This window comes from Scardinius erythrophthalmus, assembly GCF_964197995.2.
Source record: "Scardinius erythrophthalmus genome assembly, chromosome: 17".
NCBI lineage: Eukaryota > Metazoa > Chordata > Actinopteri > Cypriniformes > Leuciscidae > Scardinius > Scardinius erythrophthalmus.
In genome coordinates, this window is record NC_138237.1 from 26,930,740 (window position 1) to 26,953,398 (window position 22,659).

Here is a 22,659-nt window from a genome sequence, read left to right on the forward strand (position 1 = left end):
GTCTGCGCAGCTCCGCTCTAATATGTAAAAAAAGCATTAATTTGAAATAGATTATCTAACAATGTCTGTCATTTTTTATCAATACATCAAAAATAAAAATATTGATTAATTCAAAATGAAATAGTATTTAGTGTACAGTTGTGCAACAGTGTGAGCATACATAAATTAGATTTTATTTTCAGTTCCAGCTTGTAACCTTAAAATGGATTTGGAAACAACTTGATTTAGATTTTTTATTTTTTATTTGTGCAGCTACAATAAGTGATTTATTTTTATTTATTTATTTTTTACATAGAAAAAACAGACAATGGTTTCCTAAGGATTGAACTCCTGGTGTGTTGCTAAACGACTACATTCTGGAAGCGTGCAAACATTTGTAAAAACAAATGAGAAGTGAATTCTAATTACATTTAGAATCGAGTCACTTTTTAAAATCCACAAATAATTGAATGGGGGAATCCAATATATGCTTATTAAATCGGTGAAATGATGTTAATTTGGGAGAGAACGTGCAGGATGGTAAAAGCACATCTACTCTGTCCTGCCTTTCTATTCATGTACCGAGTAACACTGCAGGATCCCTGAATAACCATTCGTCTGTGAAAACAATACAGAACTAACAACTGAACAACATAAGCGAGAACATTTCTGCTGGTTAACAATACTTAGACAAACTGTGAGTGTGGCATATGGGTGGGGTGGGTCTGGGTGATGTAGTTGACGGGGGAGTGAGAGGAAGAGGGGCAGTATGTGGCATGGTGGATGCGGGGATGAGGGCCAGCACCGTGAGTCCAGGGCGTGAGGTAGTGATATGTTGTGGAAAGGACGGGCACGTAGGGCTCATAGCTGGGGTGAAGGGGCGGCTGGCCGCACTGCTCCTGCACCAGGGGGTAGAACACCGTGCCGGGGACCACCGTGGGAGGGCTTTCCATAGCCAGAGAGGAGCCTGAGGAGAGGAGGGCATGGGTGTGAGTGTACAGTGTAGAATAGAGTAGACTGACAAGCTCAAGGCAGAGAGAGAGGAGGTTTGTGGTGGTAACGATAGAGGGACGCTGACCGTTGCTGGGCACGTCTCCTTGTGGATGGGGGCACGTGCGGATAGGATCAGGGTAGGTCTGGGGAACCGTGTGGTCAGCGGTAGGAACGGCGCTCGAGTACGGCTGGAACTGAGCGTCTGCGGCCGGCTGCTGATACAACTGCTGCATTTGCACCATAGAGTGCCAGTAACTCTGCTGATACCACTGGAAGAAATACAAAAACACTGGTTTGTCACATTTAAAGCACAAGTCACATTATTCGGTTTCTGCTGACCAGTGTCATTTTAGTGTTATTTCTATACTAATAGATTTTAATATTTTGAATTTACCTTTTATTTTAGTTTAACTTTTTGTAACTGAGATCTGATTTTTGTTTTTATTAGTTTCTTCTAGCCTTTACTATTTAGGTTTAATTAATTTTTCTTTCAGTTTTAGCTGATTCATTTCCAGTTTAAATTTTAGTGTTTCAACTGGCCAAAACCATTCAATGCAACCTTTAAAATTCCAGCTTTCAATTCATTTTAATAGTTTTAGTTAGTGTTTGTACAGATTTAAGAGTGAAATTCAAGCACTTTTCCAGCACTTTCAAGCAGTGTCAGCCATTCAAGGGTGTGTACAATAGTGAATGAATAATTAGATATAATGAATAATTACATTGTATGCAAAAACCGCTCTGAAGTAAACTATAGTAGGATAGCTAATGCAAGACCATAGCAAAGTTTATTTCCACTTGGTCCAACAGCAGAAGAAAACCATACATTTTTGCATTTACTTTCAAAAGAGGAAAAAACATATACATATAAAACAAATTTTGAAACTAATTGATTCAAGCTAAAAGAAACGCATATTCACATGCATACAGTAGAGGGTGCAACATGAACTTTCAGCTTTGCTGCCTTTCCGGATATCAAAACAAAAGAACATAGGATAAAGTTCAACACTAATTTTAGCAATAAAAATAAAATAAATGTAACATTTAAGTAAAGTCATTTGTGATGACTTGTATGGTTATATTTGGTTAAATCGAAGGTCAGTTGCAAAGACAATAGCAGATTAAGTCAGAATAAAATCCAATTTAATTTGAGACCCTTTGAGCATTATTTATTTATTTTCAGGAATATTGAATCCATTTTGTGTGAGTGAGAAGATACTGTTGCCGAAAAGAGCATATGTCTGGTCCATATTTAAGCAGCATATACACATACATTTTACTGAAACTGAACCCATGCACTTCCTAATATGAAAATGAACTACCCCTACGTGCATTGTCTGCAGTAAAACAAACGCTATCGCTATTATTTTTTATCTTTGGCTATTTTTATTTAATTAAAAGTAATTTAATGATATGACAGCAGAACATTTTATTATTAAATGTAAATGATTACTACAATATGTTTCAGCCAGGCTACCTTTAGGGTGGATGGTGAGAACGGATTAGCACAAACAAATATAATTTTTGTAAATTATGCAGCGTTTTAACTTTGGGTTTTTTGCTCCTTGACACAGAAATTTTATACTTCAAGCCGGCTGTCATTGATACGGTATCATAAACAACTCTGTCCCTAGTTGAATTGTGCAAAAATTATCCACGACTTAATCTTTAAAGGTTATTTTTCGTTTTGTCTTTCTTTTTTAAAATCACACAAGACGTTTAAAAGAAAAAATAAAGCATTTAAGAATATTCAAAATCCGAGCACATTTCAAATCTTGAAAAAATAAAATAAAAATCAAGCATTTTGCAACCTTTTAAAACCCAGCAGTTAATGAGAACTCTGCTGCTGACTAAGGCTATGTTTACACGGAAACGATCTGAAGAGAAAAGGCAAAAGTGGCGTTGCGTTATCAGTTTTTATTCTGCGTTTAGACGAGCGTTATGGGGGGGAAATCTGCGTGCATATGGTGACGCAAAAGTGAAATTCGATGTAGTATGCACTCCAGGCGGCTAGGTGGCAATGTGAAGCACTGCCACACAACAACACCAAGTCCGTGCACCTGCGTACAACCAGAGAATGTCTAATATGGCGAGAAGTTTCACTCTCAGTGCACTTCCGGCTTCTGAACTGGTTGCAGTTCCTCTCTGATTCCACATGAGGGCGCTCACAGGACGAGTGCAGAATGAATGGAGGTCTATGGCGCTATACCAATAAAAATCCACTTTTCTCAGGATATAATTTTTTTGTCTAGTAATTTGAATGTTGTATTCGAAAGGAGATGCAAATAAATTACACATTGCTGGGTGTTAGATTTTTTTGAGTCACTTATTTGCTTTGAAAAGTCTTTTAAAGTGTCAATGACGTCATACACATGTACGACCAGAGATACTGCTTTACGGCAATTCTTTAGTCACTCTGGTGCTTTCGCGCTCTGCACTTTCTTTTCACTCCGAGGCATCGACAACACAGCTGACACAGGTAAATACACGTGCTAGAAGAGTTTTTGTTTTGTTTGTTTCTGGTCCCGCTGCGGATGACACGATGCCATCAAGCGGTATCTCTGGTCGTAATCAGTCCTTCACTGACCAATCAGCGTTCATTAGCAGAATGCTAGCGTGTTATGGGCAACAACAACTCAACCTGTAAGAAATTGAAAGGACATAAGTACTCGTTCATTCAACTTTCGACCTAAAACCCATGTTGAACTTGCAAAATCTACAATCAGATTTGAGATTTATCAACGGCAATCAGGTGAATACATTTAGCTATCTAGCCCCATAGACTCCCATTCATTTTGCACTCATGGCGATCGCCCCCAGTGGAACTCTGGTGGTACTACAACCAAAATTCGGTACAATAGAGCTTAATAGGGAGTGGGCAGGCTCTCCAAAGACGGGCTCTGGTACAACTTCACTGTCTAGCAGACTTTTGCGTTTTTACCCTTTTGACGGGAACGCAACGGTGGAGCGTTTTTAAGATTTCCACTCTGGAGGGTGGTTTCACTTTTTTAAGCCCAAAAAACGCCGTCGCCGTCTAAACGAAAGGCACACCTGATAAAATATTTTTACGTTTTCACCCGCGAGCGTTCTCGAGTAAACAGGGCCTAAACCATCAAGCTTGCATGAAAATGTTTAAGTTATTGTAACTGTATACCAATGTAAAGGGATTACTAACAGACAAATCGTAAGCTTTCTTTTCTCCGCCCCATGAAACGTCAGAGCAAGAAAGCCTTCATTTATTATGTCCAGTTCGTGCTTTGAGGATTTATGTCCACCGCTCAGGCCGGTGGCGTAAATCCTCTCAGCTTTTAGTTTTTTAGTTTTGGTGGTCGCAAATAAGGTTATGCAGTCAAAGGATACTGCATTGGATTTCAGATGCTATGAGGCCTGAGGAGTTGCTTCGTCTAGGAGTTAAGGCCTACTCCACTAGGAGGTGAAGCATTTGTAAGGGTGCACCCTTTGAAGGACGTTTCTGCTGTGGCAGGCTGGTCTTCTCCACATACCTTAATCAGGTTTTATAGCTTAGACACGGTTTCAACCCAAGGATCCCATGTCCTTCAGGGTTAGTCCAAGTCTAGTCTGCACTCAACAAGAGTCTGTACACAGCCATGTTTGGCACGTTTAGACATGCTTCAGACACCGGCTCACGCAGGGGAGTTCACACAGAGTCAACGTCCGCAGCATCTCTTTCCCCTCTCAGGGAACCGGGTTACATATGTAACCTGAGATGTTTTTCTTTTGTGTTCCACAGAAGTCATACAGTCATACAGGTTGACAACATTTGGCCTGAGAAATTGTTAAACCAGTTTGTTCTTCAATTTCATTTGAATTATAATGTGGCCTCAGATGACAATTTTCATTTTTTTTGTGTGAACTTTACCTTTAAGGCTCAATTAACTATTTAATAGTTAATAAATGGTTGACTTTCATAGTTAGCCTTTTTATCATGCTGCTTGTTTTATAAAAGCCACAATATGCCATGTGTTTTTCATTTTAAGCATAACACACATAAACCTTACCTCATTTATAAGTGTGGGACATTACATAAGCTACAGTTCTCTAGAGTTGACAATGTGGCGATAAAAAGCAAAAAACCCACTCACCTGTACCCCCAAATTGTAGTAGTACTGAAGCACTTTGCAATCTGGGGAGAAGAAAAAAAAAAAAAAAGGTAAAAAAAAATATGTAGGATATAATTAAAAAAGGAGGTGGTTCCCTCTGACCTCTTGGAAGGTCACTGCCATTGGGGTCATACGAGTAGGGTGGAGGAGGTGCCAAGGCGACTGGCTCTCCCAGCTCATTCACAAACCACGGAACTGCTGGAAATACAGAGGAAGAGTGTCTTGATTCATCATATCGGCAAACATTTTCTAACTTTATTCCTCTGTTATAAAATACAGAAGCTCAGAGGTATATACCAGGCCTGCCCAGAACATTCTGGGGTGGCGGCTGTCCCGGGGTCAAGATGCTGTTGGGCTGCAGGGGGTTTGGGGGGGTCTGAGAGCTCCCAGTGGATGAAGAGGAAGAGTTTGAAGTGAAGATTGCAGCTGGGGCAGAGTTGATTTGTTGAGAAGAGGAGAGGACAGATGATTTCACAACCACCTGAAAAAAATCAGCACATGTCCCACCCGAGAGGATGAACACAAATGTGTAACAATTTTATGAAAATCATGAACAATGCATGCCTGTTGTGAGTAACTGTAGGTGGCGACTCCCTCTTGTGGCGACCCAGCACGAGAACTTCCTTCTTGAATGGTCTGCAAGACACATTAAAACTCAATCAGATCAGCAAAATCTCCCATTAAAACTCTAATTTTAAGAATTATAAGAGAGCACATTTTTTGCACGGAAACAATCTAATGACAGTCCCATTTTCTATATTCTCAAATGAAGGGAAAAATACAGGTTGGTTAAGGAGAGATTTTGAGCACATCTACTCCATGTTCTCCCATTCATTGGAACTCATGTCAGCCACAGTATTTGCATTCTGGTGGACATCTTTGACAAATGAAGAAGTCTAGAAGACTGTACCAGATTGGTGGTAGACTCTGCCGCTGCTGCATACACTGATGGATTCTGATATCCTGCCTCTGCAATACAGAAACATGATGTTTTAATATCAAAGCACACAGGATATAATGACAAGAGCATAATGCTGAAATTTTTCTAAGCCGTTAATGAACTAACCTGCGGCAGAGTAGATGTACTCCTCAGAGTATTCACCTAGTCAAGACAAACAGTTCAAATTAACCATCATTCATCATAACACAACATATGGGCTGTGTTAAAGCCTAGTGAGCTGCCAACCAAGAGAGCACTTTTGGGCATCATAGACATAACTCCAAGGCAAAGGCTGTTTCAAACTGTAGCCAGAAAAACTTGTGTGCGCTTCCACACAAAAGAAAGCTTCAGTAGTAAAGAATCTTCTGCTGAATTATTGTTGTTTTAAATGTAAAAATCACTACCAACAGTGTGTACCAAATGTATGTGACAACATCAAATGCAGGCATGAGTTTAGATTTAGGGGATCTAATCTGACGAGTATATCCCATATATTAGAGCATTTTTTATTCATGGACTTTAATAATTTACCAATTACAAAATAATCATTAGTGACAGCCATAGATTAGTTAAATGTTAAGTAAAATGCACCTGCATTGTTTTGCATTTTGTGACTTTGTTGAATAAGACACTATTTTCTATGTCATATTTTGTCATTGAAGATAGCTAAAATACTGTTTCTTAAAAAAAATTAAATATTGTTTCTTATTGTGTATCATCTCGTCTCATGAGCCAAGTGTATCGTCACACCCCTAGTAAATAATCCAGTGTCTGTACTGACTGACACTACAATCTATTAGGTGGCGGTATGTCACCTTAACGCTGGTTGCCACCCATCATATGAAAGAGCAGTGTTTAGCTACTATTGTCGCACAAAATCTGATGTCGGAGCGAAAGCGAGACACTAACAGCACTCGAAAAAGTTAGCTCACCACTGAAGAAGTTTTTGGGATTTCACCCTGCCTCCCTACACTCTTATTTTGAATGTACCCTAAGCTCCTTAGGAGACATGGCGATGAAAAAAAAAAAAAAAAAGATGGTAGGAAAAACTGACCATGTGGGTAGTTGTCAGTGAGTTTTGACAGAGCCATGAGGTATTCAGAACCAAACCACACTCATATGCAGCGACTCTACACTGGCAAGGTTTTGGCTGTACCTTGGTCACCAGCAGTACTCCTCTCATCAGGGTCCTCCTCTGATGATGTCATGGTCTGTTTGCCTGGAGGAGGGATTGGACTGGGAACTCTTGGCACCCAGTAAGCAGTGGCCCCTGGAACCATGGGGCTGGACACTGCTTGACCCTTCACACAGAGACAGACAGAATACTGATCTTAGCATCAAGGCCCATTCACACCAAGGACAATAACTATAAAGTTTTAATGATAATTCTAAAAGAATAGTGAAATCCACACAACTATAACAATAAATGGCAGAGGAACTAAATCATTGGATTCCTTTTCTAGCTGATGAATGATAAAAGCATTAACAGCCAATAACTCAACTTTAAAAAGCTCAAGCATTTAAAGCAGCAGAGGGCGCTTATAATAAACAATGTCATGGTGCACTGGTATGGACGCTAATATGGTATAGGTGTGAATGGTCTTAAAATCCCAACTGTTACTAAAGTAGAACTGTGTCTCACCGGTATTGGGGAGAAGGCACTCTCATCAGTCTCCTCAATCTCATAGAAGGTGATACTTCCCTCCATGTCTTGGGTGTCCTCTCCTGGCTCAGGAACACAACTCAGACACTCTTTATTCAGAGAGTGCATCTGCCTTCGACTCCTTCTATACATACACATTTTTAACTCACTTTGCTAGCAGTTGAATTAAAGATGTTTTCGGAGCAAAAAAACAAAACTGAAATATCTTGCAATATTGAAAATTATGCTATCGAGTTAGACAATTTTACAAAAACAAAAGTGACAAATTGAGTCTGTTCAATAAAGTGTACTGACAAGTTAAAAATAAATACAATTTTGGTCTGACTGCATTTAAAACTTAATCTCTCCCTTTGGGACAATGGACCAAAAATATTAATGCATCTTTCACATACAAATTTGTCCAATAAAACACTAATTTCTTCGCCCGTCTCCGAAACCTGAAAAATGCTGCCTCCACAGGCAGAATCTGAAGTTAGGAAGATTGTGTCACATCCTATCCACTGAGATACCTTCATCGAATCAATTTTTTGAGGCAGCATAGATGTATTCTAAGCTGCCAATGATATACCACTCTCCTATGCGTGTGGGTCCGTGACAGTTGAGCTGAAGAAACAAATACTATGAAAGTTGCATATGGTGGTTAGTTTGTGTATAAATGCATGTTTTGCCCAATTTTTTAGACTTTTGACTTAATTTCTCAATTCTTGAAGAATTAAGTATTTTGATAATTAAATATTTGGTTGGTTATCACTAATGCTCTCTGTTTTGTTGCAGACCATCAGACTTATGCTGACTCAAAAGCAGTACAAAATCAGTTTTAGGGGGTATCTCTGAAAACAAATGCTGCCTGAGAAATCATTGGGTAGCAAGGCAACAAGTCAGGCAACAGCTGCCTAAGCATTGAGAAACAGCATTCGATTATGCCAGGGGTGTCCAATTCTGCTCCTGGAGGGCCACTTTCCTGCAGAGCTAAACTCTGCTGGATTACACAAGCACTCATACTTCGTTGCTTTTCCGAGAAATCAATTGATTTAAAAAGGAAAAAGCTGGAAGTAAATAATTTTGAAAACGTCTTAAGTGCTGTTTTCTATGCAACAAGCTGTCAAATGTGGTTTGGCAGGTTGTGAGGTAAACTTAAAAAAAAAAAAAAAAAAAAAAAAAAAAGCTTCCCCCAAATTCATATTTCAACATGTAATGCATGTAAACGCATCATAATTTTCAGAACTCATTTTTCTGGGAAACTGAAAAAAACACAAAACAAAAAAACATCCATGCAGTTACACAATAGATTGATAGTGCTATAAATGAGACAAACTACAGTTTCTCTTCAATATAATCTATGTTAAAGTGAATGCTTTCCTACCGTGACCTGAAAGAGTAGTTATCAAAACTCTGGTAGCAGCGCTTGCTAGGACTGGGATAATAGGCCATGTCTGGTCCAATAAGATGGTGTCTGTTCAGGAATCGGCCCGAACTTCTGACAAAAACAGATGTGTGGCAAAAGAACCACAAACAACAGATTCATGCAATGAGTAAGGGTAGGACTTATGATATACATATATTAGGGGTGGAACGGTACACAGAAGTCACGGTTCGGTTCATATCTCGGTTCAGACATCACGGTTCGGTACAATGGAGCAGTGGTTCTCAAAGTGGGGTCCGTGGAAAGTTTGCTATAAAATATAAACATACCCGAAGAAAGTGCAGGACCCATCGTCATTACTCCCGCATGTGTAACGTTAGACCAATGAACATTCGGCTTTTACATTAGGGACTTTTTTATTTAAGAGGCTACCGGAGGAGTTTTGAGATCTTGACGATGCTGACTCGCGATCTTCGCAGTAGTGAACGCGCCAGAGAGAAATGCACTTTTCATACTGATTACATAAGCAGAGAACAGTCGGTTTTCTTTCGTTTTGAATTGTTCTGTTTAAAAGAAGACATGTCAAGATTTCTATATATGTCTCAGGTCTGTGAGGCAAGTAGCCTACCTTATACGCTGATTTTCTGTTCATTTATGAGACAAGATAGTCCAGTTCACTCGCCGGCGACTCCGTGTCATGATTATCTATTTTCTACTATATTTACTTCTTATTTATTTATTAAATCCAGGCAATTGGTTGATGAAACATTGATTAAAATTAAGATATAATTAATAAAAAACGAAATTCACTTTAAAAGAAAGGCTTTGTGCGTTCTGTTTGAGGTCTCTGTGAAAGTTTTAAAGTCGTTTTCAGAGCGGTCACGTCCTTAATGGAGAACTGTCACGTCCATACATTGTTTTTTCCTCATAAATGCGATCACGAAAAATAAAATAAAAAGAATATTTTATGTTCTGTAGAGGCCGACCCTTCATCCGGTGAGTAATATTACTTTTGTTTTGCGCAGTGTAATTCATAGAATTACTAAAAAAAATTATTTTGCCTAAAAGTTAAAGATTTTTGTGTCACGTCACATGTGTATTTCCCTCATATTAAATATAAAACGCTTGTGTAGACTGATATTTTTCTAATGTTTGGACTCCTTTATTAAGGGAATATATAAACAGACGTTTCAATATTAAATGCATTTTCTGATAATTTAGATTTCAAGTTTTGACTGCAAAGGTCACGTCCATAACGCTGGAATTGCCCAATTTTAAATAATTTATCCTCAACTAGTTTTTTGGTGTAGGTCTACGTATTTTATTATGTTAACTTCAAATAATACTAATAGTAAGCTAATTTAAAGATGTTGTAGCCCTACATCTTACACATCACACTCCACTGTTATGGTGGCCATTTCAGTAGATTTACTCACAAACATTGTTATGGAAACACAATAAGAATGTAAACTAAAATATGGTAGTATCGCGCTACTGCGCACATTCTATCAGCTGCAGTTCTGGCGCCTCAGTCCCAATACTGTAAAACTCGACGTACATTCACATCACATGTTAATGCAGCGGTAGAGTTACTCACAGGACACTGCACTTATTCGCAATCACAAAACTTCATTATTTGCTCGTGCTTTAAAGTTTTGCCAGGTAAAAATTTCATTGGTATTCTGTTCAGACATGATGCACTTTTTCTGAGCGTGTAGTGCGCGCGCACTGTCAAACAACGCCAAACTGGATTTTTGTTGGGTCAGACCCATCTGATAGCGATGGGGGGCCGAGACCGAGAGAGCTACATGGAGCTACATGAAAGAAATATGCACCAAACAAGCCACTTTGAAATTTTGCTGTTTTTTAAAAAATAATTGCGACTTTTTATCTCACAATTGCGAGTTTACATCACGCAATTCTGACTTTTTCTCAGAATTGCGAGATATAAAGTCAGAATTGCGTGAAATTAAGTCGCAATTGCGTGTTATAAAGTCAGAATTGCGAGATATAAAGTCGCAATTATCTTTTAAAATGTTTTATTCTGTGGTGGAAACAAGCTTCCATATCCCCTCTCTCTCACACACACACACGCACGCACGTCTGGTTTACTATCTTTCTGGGGACTCTCCATAGACTTAATGGTTTTTATACTGTACAAACTGTATCTTCTATCTCCTTAGCGGTGTGACCCCTAAACCTACCCATCAAAGAAAACTTTCTGCATTTTTACATTTCCAAAAAAACTCATTATGTATGATTTATAAGCTTGTTTACCCATGGGGACCTCTATTTAGGCCCCCACTGTGACACGAGTCCCCATGAGTCTGTGTGCATTCAGGTTGAAGTCCCCACCGGGATAGAAAAACATGAACACACACACGATTTAGCTATTACATTTGTGTTGCAGTTATGAGGGGGTCCTTGGAATTTTTTCTACCCTATGAGGGGTACCTATCTCCAGATAGTTTGAGAACCCCTGCAATGGAGGGTATATGTTATATGAGTATATGAGGTATAGGGGTATATGAGTATATGTTCAAAATAAAAATGCAGAAGGCAATATTTATTTTATTTTGCATGTCTCAGGCTGTTCCACCAAAGGAAAATAAATGTCTTAAGCCTTGTATTTTTAAAAAAAAGTTTTATTAAAGTAAAGGCATAGAACCAGTTTATTTGTAGTACACTGACAATAGTTTTATATAATTGATTTATTAATTAAATTAATAATGTTTGGCAATATGAATATGAATTTAAATCCAGAATGAATTTAAAATTAATTTGCTATATTTCAGATCAATGATTTTAGTTTTCCTTAATTTTAATTAACACTAACTTTATTCTCAACTTAAATATAAATAATTTATTTCTGTATAGAATAATACTACCATTAAAAACACATTTGATTTTCTATTTAATCAATGTAGAATGTGTAACTTAAAAATAAACCGATTAGTGCTCTGTTTGAGGACAAGAAATGAAAACCAATGCAATATGATGAATGTCCAAAAGACGGCACCGACAGTATTTTTAAATGGGGTTGGATAAATATTTTTTGCTTTTAAACAGTGTGTGTGTGTGTGTGTGTGTGTGTGTGTGTGTGTGTGTGTGTGTGTGTGTTACAGTTTGACAAGAGTTTACAGTTTGACAAAAGCACAATGTTGTTTTATATTGCGAGTGTACACAAATATAAGTAAACACTTTGCAGTTTGAATGATGTCCTGTATGAACAAAATGACGGAGTATGTTTTTATGTTTCCACTGTTCGATCGCGCCCGCGCCTCTCACGCACACACACACGCACAACATATTCCAGCATTGCAATCTTGACATCGCAGCCTGTTCATGCCACAGAGCTTCAAAGCTAAGGCGGGGCTACAGATTAGGTGTCCCTAAAGAACTTGTGTATCTAACAGTTTCCGCATTACATTAACTAAATTGCACGCGAGTTTTATTTACATACCGTGTATTCTCTGTGTATATTCATGCACCGAACCGTGACGCCCGTACCGTTTCGGTTCAATACGAATACATGTACCGTTCCACCCCAAACATATATGGCCTATTCTTGGAGATCTACCGTCCTAAAAAGTTCAGCTCCAGTCCTGATCAAACATAACTGAACCAGCTAATTAAGATTTTCAGAACAACTTGATAATTATAGACAGGTGAGTCTGATCAGGGTTGGATCAGAACTCCAGTTAGATCTCCAGGAACAGGACTTGGTTAGAAGATATAACAATAAACAAAGAACCATAAAGAATAGTGTCTAACCTGGGTGGTCCGTACCCACGCGGTGGTCTAGGCGAAGGATGGGGTCGGTAGTGTTCATAGGCCAGGCCTGGAGGAGGTGGAGCGGGACAGTGCACCCCTGGAGAACGGACAGGATGAATGTTTCCTGGCCCAGGCTGCAGACGGGGAGGTAAGCCAGGCTGAGGACGACTGAAAGATACTGCCATCAACATCTCCTTACCACGAGGCTTCTTGAAGAACCTTCGGCGTCCTCGCAGCTCAGGGTCTTTAAAGAGAAAAAAAATCTAATAAAAACACTTTCATAACATGATTGTTGTCACTACACCAAATCATTATAAATTGAACAATCTCATAATTCTCAAATCACAAGATAACAGATTAATAATTAACAACAAAATATGCAACTACTATAAGTAAATCCAACCTTACCTGGATACATACAGTATACTTGCGTTAATTGGTGTGTACTGTATAGCAACTGCTTAAATGTAAACTATATTGTTGCCCAGCGATATTAAAAGTTGTGTATATTTAGTAGATCCAACTTTACATGCGTACATACTGTACTCACGCAAACAATTACACTCTATAAAGCAAATCTCAACTGTATGATTATGTCAGCACAAAAATGTTAACTATTACTGCACAGCTCAATATATAAAGTTGTATTCGCATACTTGCAAAACACTCACGAAGACCGATACTATATAGAAAATCTCAACTGCTTGAATTGTCGCAAAATGTATACTATTAACGCACAGCTCTAATCTACTAAATGAGACTAAGTCGTGAAGACATTAAGATATTATAAACACAATTTTCAATAAGCTGCTTTGAAAATGTAAATTATGAAAAACACTATATAAATACAGTAGTCAACATCAAAAAAGTTCAAAGTTGTCCTCAGACAAGAACAGGTATTGTTCAAAATTCATGTATAACTTTGATGAAAGGTTTTGATCCACTTCAAATGTTGACTACTGTATATGTAACTTGGCATGATCTGTTCATGTGTCCTTCTGATAACTCAGTAATACACCTATACATACACAGTATGTGTCAAGCCAATATTTGGCCATTTTGTCTGATATATAATATATAAATAAAATAAGTGTTATTTCAAAAAGTATACAATTATTTTATGCAGTTCATTAAGAATTAACGCTATCATTACATATTCACATAAATGTTTACATCTTTGGAAAGTTCTGTAAATGGACAATTTTATACATATCTAATACGATCAAATGCTCAAAATAAAAAATCAACTAAATGATAAAACTCAAGGAGTGTACATCCCAACACAAATGAAGTTGGAAAGAGACAGACCTAGTTCTCCAGTGTACTGCTCTGGATGGTTGTAGGAGTTTCCCTTTCTGCTTGGTGTGATGTTCCAGGCTGGCACAGGGTTCACTGGCTTCAGATTACTCAAGGAAACCAGGTGCCTAGAGGAGTTCAAGAAGATATTTAGAGATTCTCATGGACATTTGCCTGTGAGAAAGCACAGGTGAACATAGCTTACTTTTCTGCAAGCTCCTCAATGAACACGGTCACTGCAGTGGTGTGACTCCCTACTTCTTGAATGAAAGCATTGTAGTACTTCCCTTTTGGATCCAAGCGAACCTGGGAGGAAAAAAAAACATGAGTATGATGGGGGTCTGTGGGAAAATGAATTCTTATTGAAAAATGCATAACAGGGGTTTGTTTTATCAAATAAGGTGTGACAAAAGAAAAATGGTACTCCAATTTGCAATAATGTTAACACAACCCTGATTAAAGTTTTGTCCCACCTGACACTTATCTCCTAAAAAGTACTGTCTGCCAGCAAACACCATGTAATCAGTCTTCTGTAGCTCTATAACACAGGATTATCACAAAGCACATCACAATAAAACTGCACATATTTAAAAAAAGAAAAAAAGGGAAGATGTACATGTTAGAGATGGCATCAATTAGCTTAGTCAAACCACCCGTTCTGCTCATAAATTATACGTTTAGTTTGCATGTGGTCATATTGTCAAGGATATTTGGGGTGAATCATAAAACATCAGCCCCTTTCAAACATAGTCTTTACTGGTAAATTACCGGTAAGAGATCATGCGTTTCAGGACTTTTTCAAAAATACCAGTAAATTGGTTCCAGCAAATTACCAGTAAGTGAAGTTGTAATATTACCAGTAAATTACCAGTAATGTGCTTGTGTGAATGCAGAATGAAAAATACCGGTATGGTCACGTACAAAGTTAAAATGTGCATAAAAAGTCTGCTCTGGGCCAATCATAAAGTTCTTTTGGAGATGACGTGATTACTCAGCGCTGTTTACAGTAAGCTTTTTATTAGTTTTTATATTTAAATATGCGCAAGATGATCATCTTTGTCCATTGCTTGATAGCACGAGCACGAGTGTCATAACGAATTTACAACTATAAAAAGATTAGGGGGTTATATCAATCACTAAATGAGGAACCAAAGGAAACAAACATTAGGAGTATATTATCTTACTTTTTAGACACACTTTGGGAGCCGACGCTTGAGGTTTAAACGTGCCAGGCTTATGTGTCTTTTTCATAGCTGAATCGAACGACAATAATCGCAAATGAAAAAACAAGCAAAGATGAAACACGAGCATATTCAAGCAATGGCCAGCATATTTTAGTTCTGTGAAACAAAGCTAAACAATGTTACTCACCTATCAAGAAGAAATAAAGCAAACTCGACGTCTGATCAGCTCCTTGAGTTCTCTCAAGCTTCTCCGACATAAACACATAAACACGAGTTCTACCTCTTGCCTGATTGTAAGCCTTCTTTTTAATTTTAAGTTCCGCAGGCGCAGACATTTTCCTCTTTTTTTTTTTATCTGCCATCTCTTTCTGTAGTCGTTTGGCTAATGTCTGTGCTGTGTGCACTGAGTGCTCTCTCCTCCCCATCATTGCTAGACACGCCCCTTACTGCTGATTGGTTACAAGTGTGTTTTAGTAGTCGGTCCGACAGTTTTCAAGTGTTTTTCAAAAACTACTGATCCCAACTTTAATGCCTTTCACTGAGACAAATAAATTGTCAAATTGAACAGATAGTGAAACTAAAGGACTTCTCATGCGGGCGGATGAAGACAACGGCACAGCGTTTAAAGATCACTTCCGATGACTGAAATCACAGAATTTACCAGTATTATGGATCTGAATGGTGTCTTACCAGTAAAAAAGCCAGAACGCCGTTGCTTGTGTGAACAGCGCATTTGTGCATTTACCGGTAAAGTCATTCTGGTAATTTATATTTTCATGAAGCCCATTTAGCACAATCCATCCCCCACCAAGAAAAAAAATCATGAGTTACATTCAGTAAAACATTACTATGATTTTTTTTTTACATCAGCAGTGCTTTCTATTGAATGGTTTAACATGGGAATCAGTATTAATTTAGTGTAATAGTCATTAATGCTCTTAAAATTGAACTGAAGTAAACCGACCTTTGCGGCTGTCTTGCCACACGTCAAACTCTACGTTGCGGTACAGCTCTGGCTCCAAGGCCTTTAGTACCTTGTACGGCAGAACCAGTTTTCCTGAACCTTCTGTGGCCTGGAGCAAAAGAATGCATGTCAAATACTGATGAAAGTTTAACATCTTAATCTTTTAAATTACCACCTTCTGGTCCTCAGCTCCAGCTCTGGATTTGTCTTCTGAGCGGCAGTGACCACTCGACTCCCATTCTTCTCTGAAACAAATCAAAAGTCATGCAAAGTACATAAACTGGCATTTTTCCATCTATAAAAAAAATCCAGAATAGTGCATTTTCATGTTGTTTAAAACTCCTATGGTTTTCTTGTGGGAATGTTAAAGAACGTTTACACTGCTCTTTTCTATACAATTTCCGGCATAGTGACCAGCGAAGTGTTGGAGAAGCTACTTGCTACTAGCTGTAACTTAAGCAACTCTACTGTCAAGCTACTTATTTTGAAAGTACACAACCATTCAAAGTTTTGGGGTTAGTGATATATAAAGGCTGGATTTATTTGATCAATAATACAGTGAAAACAGTAATACTGTGAAACATGACAATTTAAAATAATCTTAAAATGAGCTTGTCATCCCCAGTCACTTTCATTTTATAGTAAAGAGCAGCTCAGACATTTTACTAAACATCTCCTTTTTGTGTTTCTGAACATCACATGGATAAATTACAGAATTAACATTTTTGGGTGTACTATTTCTTTACAATCTATACTTGCAAGGCATGTGAGCGGTCAACATTTTCCCATAATGAAACCACTTTGTATTTTTAAGATAATCAGCAAGAAAAAGAGAGGCTGTTTTCAAAATCACTCCCTAGACCCTACATTAAGCCACTTGAGGGAGTGAATGAAAATAAGTGAGCGAATTAAGACACCGAGTGCACCAATAGGGCTGCAGCTTGTGCATAGTTTGTGCTTGCCATTTAATGATCATTTAAAACTTAAACTGGCAGCTCTAGTAATGAAAAGATTTAGTCATGGAAACTATGCATAAACATTAATTAAACAATTTAATAATGAATTAAAAGTGAATTTATATCTGTAAGATATTACGCTGTAGCCACATTGGAAATGTGCGGTTTGAAAATGGGTGGACGGATGATTCAGGAATTCATTCAGCGTGACTCAGTGCATTATGGGTATTCTCTAGCAGTTGAGTGTACAACTGTTATACACTTGTTATTGCGGTGCATTATTGGATTAAATTAGTGCACTCAATGAAATCCACTATGGTTTCAGACACCACTACAAATGGCTGTTCCCTCAAATAGTGCCCTAAATAGGGTATAGGGGGTGATTTTGAACACAGACAGAGAGAAGGATGAAGGAAGACAGGAGACAGCCTTAAAGTGTGCTACGAAAGATTCAGGAAACAAGAGAAGACCTCTGAGGCCGGTCTTCTGGGGTGTCATAGCCAGCGTCATCACTGCACATAGACTGGCTGTTTCTGTATCGTCGCCCCCCTCCTTTGAATCCCTCCAGCGCCACCTGCAGCTCTTCTTCCTCAACTCCCAGAACACGAGAGTATAACAGTTCATACAACAAGGCTGAAAAAAATGAAAACGCCACATACAACATTCCACTACTGTGGTAAAATTACAATCCAATCCAACAATCCAAAACAAAATGTTCACCATTTGTGATTGTTCATTATGTATCACACAAGCAATCTTGTGTTGATGAACTGCTAACTCACCCTGACATAGTGCAGCATCCATTGGATAGTTCTTGGGGTAAACAATGTCATAGTGGCCGTTGTTTGAGCAACACAGCAAAATCTGTGGGGTGGAATTCAAGATGATAAATGTGCTGGGAACCATAATAAATGCTGCAGAAATAACGCAGTACTTTATCAACAAAGCAATGCCTAAGCAAAGAAAAATCAATTTGTCATCTTATTTCTTCACATTTCAAAGGAAGACCAACTGGTGGATGGAAGCAGAACAGAATCTGCCAACCAAAATTTGATAGCCTCAAACATCCCACCCAGTGATGCATATTCCCCAAGTTTCACAGACAAGGCTTAAGCTAGACCAAGACTTTTTCAGCGGTTTTAACTGAAAGCAACTTGCACTGATATATCTTAAATGTAAGTCACTGACATTGTTTTGTCTCAAGATGCACACCAGTAATGTTTTTTTCTAAAATAAAACAAAAATACTTAAATGTCCTAATTGAACTAAGGCCTAACACTGGCTTAAAGCTGATTTATACTTCTGTGTCGCCATCGGACCTAAGCCGGAGCCTCTACACTGTAGACAATGAGTTGGTTTTCATTTATACTTCCGCGTCGTTGTCCGTGTTGATGAGCAATTACACGTGCAGAGGGAGCATTTGAAACCAGAGGGAGGGGTTCTAGCAGACCAATCACAGCGCTTGCGTCCACGCAGAATTGACGCGGGTACATTTTTTGAGAGGTGCACGTCAGAGTACGACAAAGGATACGCATGCTACACAGACGTAGCTATGGCAGGAATTCGACGCAGAAGTATAAATTGGGCTTTAGTCTAAGCCCTGTCTGTGAAACCAGGCCATTATATACTAAAATAACTAGTGCTGTTGAATTCCAACAGAATCATCCGTCACTGGATGGTCACCATGTAACTTCTGGAGTCAGGGGTCCAGCTTCCCATCCGGGTACAATGAGAGCTTCAATGGAAAAACTTGTAGCTTAGGTTCATGACATCAAATCTTTCATAAGTGTTCAAATAGCAGTAAAAAAGAAAAATATCCACAAACTTAAAGGGATATTTCACCGCTGAAAAGATGAATGTGTATTTAAATTGAGTCATTTATGTAGTAGAAATGTGAAATTATTTTAGAAGTTGGTGCCTTCTAGACTTAGAAAAGCCAGAAAATTTATTTTTGGCTCATGTGGATGAAAGACAACAACTCCCAGAATGCACTTGCCTCGCTGCCCTACGAGGCCACTCCCAAGCCACGCCTACCAGTTACAGAGGGCAGTATCGGAAGAAATGATCAGGGGGGCAAGTGTTTCGGAAAACATTGAAGCTTCTCCGGGCGCCGCCATTCATTAGCAGACCATCACCTGCTGTTAGCAAGCCATTGACTCCCATTCATTTTGGCGTCACTTTGACAGCGAATAACTTTACATCTGAGGAATTTAAAGACTCCATTTGTCCATTATTTATTTCTAAAGAAACACGAAAATGTATAAAAGGCTCCATTACCTTGTATCTTACGTTATGGCCCCATAGATGTAGTTTTTGTAAAAACAGGCTAACGATTGCGTCATAACCACGCGACTCTGTCGCACAGTAGAGAAATTACCGTATGGACAGGAGGAGAATCTCGCACGCAATCAGGGGGACGTGGAGGCAAAATGGCAAAATTATTAATCAGAATACTTAGCAAAAGTTTCTCCCGCTCCTAGCTCATGGACACCTCCTACTCACACTCTCCGTCTCTGCAAGTTTCGGAAGGGAATGATTCAGATTTCTCTTGACACAGCTACTAGAAGACAGATGGGTTGCTCACGTCACATCTACTTCATCAAGCTCAGTTTGAGTCTGCGCAGTACGCTCGACCATCAGGAAGTGAGAGTTTCTAATTGACTTCACTTTTCTCCATTGAATCCAATGGGGTTGCTGTGTCCATTTTATTTTACTGTCTATGTAAATGATACAACTAGGCTACTAGTTGACTCGAAACTGAAAAGACGCCGTTTTATCATGAGGTCCCACCCCCTATGGGCCTTTTAAAAAAGCCTCCGGCCAAAAAAGCTTCCGATGACGCGAAATGACGATTGTTGTGTCATCGGAGGTTTTTTTCCAGACACACAATACAGAAATATCTCGTCTCAGGGGGACATGAGGGAGGGAAGCACGGTCATTCCAAAATACTACCAGTTTTCTACTGTATCCCTTTTAGAGATGCGCGGTTGGCGGTTACAGCCGCGGACTCCGCTATCGGGCGGATGACGTGACGAAAAATAATATTTTAATTAAATTCGGGCGGGTGGTTGAATCAATCAAATGAAAAATATATGCATACACCAATCAGCGGATGGCGGGCGGGTGCGGTTTTTAAAATTGGTCAAAAACGTTGGTGCGGATAGATGATGTGTTTTGTGATGCGGTTGCGGATGAAATAATAACCCATCCGCGCATCTCTAATCCCTTTAACAGTACATGCTGCTTTCCGTGACGCAGTAACTATAGTTGATTCATGGTCAAGTAGGTGGTTCATGGCCAGATTAGTGAAACTGAATTAGATCTAAACTCTAAATGTGAACAGAGAGAGTTAACACATTCCTCACCTTAGGCAAATTGTCTTCCTCTGCAATCTCAGTTGGCGGCTTACCTGGATACCTGTAAATGACAAAGCACCGCCTGTGCCGAAAACCACTCATATGAGAATTTGGGCCCAAAAAACACATTTTAAATGAAACTACATTTGAATTGATTCAAAAGGATATAATGCAGATGCATCAAAAACAAAACGAATAGTTTACCTCATTTCTACTTTAAGGCTATTTTATGTTTTTTCTTCCATGGAACACCAAAAGTGAATTTGAGAACATCCTCTTTTTAATATAAAGAGAGCGAATGAGGACTAGGACTGTAAAGCTCCAAAATACCCATCTCTTAAAAGCGGTCCACACAACTTGAGCTTTATTTATTCCAAATCTTCTAAAATCATATGGTAGCTTTGTGTGAGGAACAAACAAAACACAAATCATTATTCACTGAAATATTCATTGTAGCGCATATGACTTTAGGTAATGATGTACTTTTTGTAGTGCATTGCTCTTTGGTGGATGGGAAGATTAACTGTTTTAAAAAATGTTGGCCTGTTCACCACACAAACTCATCACATGACTTATAGACTACTTTAATGACCTATTAACATATCAAAGAGCAGCCAGAATATCCTTCAGAAATGTACCTTTTATGCTCCACAGAAGAAAAATACTGGGTTTGAAATTACGTGAAAGTGAGTAATGACCCTTTACATTTTTGGGTGAACCATTTCTTTAGAAAACAGTTAATCAAAGAGAATATAGAAAGTAGTGTTTCACAAAAAAAGGCTCTGGATTAAGAAAAAGTAGATGCAAATACCTGTACACTAAAGACAGTGCTTTTATTTCCACTTGTCCTGTGGTTTCCTGTGAAATTTGGGATATTACAAGACAGTACATTACAATCATATGTCAGTTATTTTGGTTTTTGACACAGTGAACACCTGCCCAATCATTAAACTACAACAATAAAACACATAATATGCAATATTAATATTTTGTGAAGATGGAAAGACCCTGAATGCAAACCGTGGGGTCTTCCAAGCGCTCCAAATACTTCTCAAAAGATCCTTGAACAAACTGAAACACATGGTAACACAATAAGACAACATGTTACAGTATAAATGTTTAAATTTAATGACAGTTTGTACTAAGGTTTCGTTGATGTAGTCTGAATTCACTCACAGGTTCAAAGTTGCATCTGTTTGCCCTCATGAAGTTGGCACACTGTTTTCTTATTCTTTGGTGGTAATTCTGGGAGTAGTAAAGCTTATGACAAAATAAAAACATCAGTTCAGCAGCATATCGTCAAAAAAAAAAAAAAAAACCGGACAAGTGAAGAGGTGAGGTCATAAAAATGTCATTCAGCTACTAATTTTAACAGCTATGCTACAGCATACACGGTTTTCAAGAATTCATACGTTCACAACCTTTGACTATGACACAAAAATGTACAGTCTGAGCTTCTTTTAAGGTATATTTATGGAAATTACCTGCTCAGAAACAGCTCGAAACAGACAGGACGCGTCTCTCGCCATCATTTTTCGGTAGAGGCCGATGCTGGCCAGATACTCGTCCATGTTTACAAAATATTTCTTCAAGGGTTTCTGCATCTTCAAGAAATCATAAATAAAAAACAATACATATACAGAGCTTCACAGCTTTCCGACTAAAAACGAAAACACAGTGAAGGTCGAAAGTTTCCTTTCGGCTTGAGAATGAAACAGGTGCTGCAAATTAAGCCTGATTGCAGCGCATCACTGTCGTTTGGCGCGACTTTAGATTTAAAAAACTTTGATGGTAGATTCATCAGGAGTGATGGTTTCTATGACAGCAGAAGCGCAGAGGTTTTAGCAAACAGTTAAAATAGCATTGTTACACTGGGGATGTCTGCTAATACTCGCTATAGGCCCCAAACTATTATAATTCATACAGTCTATTTAATTTCAATAGAGTTTGGTGATACTCCCTCAGCATTCAGCAGGTAGGTCACTCATCAGTTTCAATTAAAATACAATTCAAAACAACACAACAAAAAATATGAATGAATGAAGATGACTTTAAAAATATTAGCTATTTTTA

The 22,659-nt window shown here is 38.5% G+C and overlaps 1 protein-coding gene and 1 long non-coding RNA gene across 8 annotated transcripts in view; one reads left to right on the top strand and one right to left on the bottom strand.

Moving 5' to 3' along the window:
* Positions 1–246: 246 nt before the first annotated feature.
* On the bottom strand, positions 247–22,336 carry alg13 (ALG13 UDP-N-acetylglucosaminyltransferase subunit). 7 transcript variants are annotated; one of them, XM_081391131.1, is made up of 25 exons: positions 22,071–22,336; positions 21,763–21,846; positions 21,607–21,657; positions 21,398–21,444; positions 20,596–20,668; positions 18,013–18,094; positions 17,701–17,863; positions 16,450–16,519; positions 16,275–16,383; positions 14,600–14,664; positions 14,332–14,432; positions 14,139–14,254; positions 13,030–13,074; positions 12,831–12,927; positions 9,057–9,167; positions 7,673–7,814; positions 7,187–7,331; positions 6,157–6,192; positions 6,001–6,059; positions 5,655–5,726; positions 5,388–5,571; positions 5,193–5,288; positions 5,073–5,113; positions 1,058–1,241; positions 247–946 (listed from the first exon to the last, which is right to left on the bottom strand). In XM_081391131.1, exons 1-25 carry the CDS (start codon positions 22,188–22,190, stop codon positions 666–668), a joined length of 2,574 nt encoding a protein of 857 aa, XP_081247257.1. In that variant the 5' UTR covers positions 22,191–22,336; the 3' UTR covers positions 247–665. The 7 variants fall into 7 exon arrangements, with proteins under 7 accessions (XP_081247257.1, XP_081247255.1, XP_081247256.1 ...); XM_081391129.1 differs by having other exon boundaries at positions 7,673–7,817; positions 22,071–22,331; XM_081391130.1 differs by having other exon boundaries at positions 9,057–9,170; positions 22,071–22,331.
* LOC308705859 overlaps positions 22,292–22,659 on the top strand; it is a 49,885-nt gene continuing 49,517 nt past the window's right edge. Inside the window, exon 1 of the long non-coding RNA XR_014031967.1 lies at positions 22,292–22,561. This is a non-coding gene — a long non-coding RNA (uncharacterized lncRNA). The remainder of the gene's footprint in view (positions 22,562–22,659) is intronic.

Coding starts and splice junctions, on each gene's coding strand:
- alg13 (XM_081391127.1), bottom strand. CDS start 22,190: ATGCAGAAACCCTTGAAGAAATATTTTGTAAACATGGACGAGTATCTG. Junction 17,864..18,012: donor GGATGCTGCACTATGTCAGG/GTGAGTTAGCAG, acceptor CATTTTTTTCAG/CCTTGTTGTATGAACTGTTA. Junction 16,520..17,700: donor CCAGAAGACCGGCCTCAGAG/GTCTTCTCTTGT, acceptor GATTTGTTTCAG/AGAAGAATGGGAGTCGAGTG.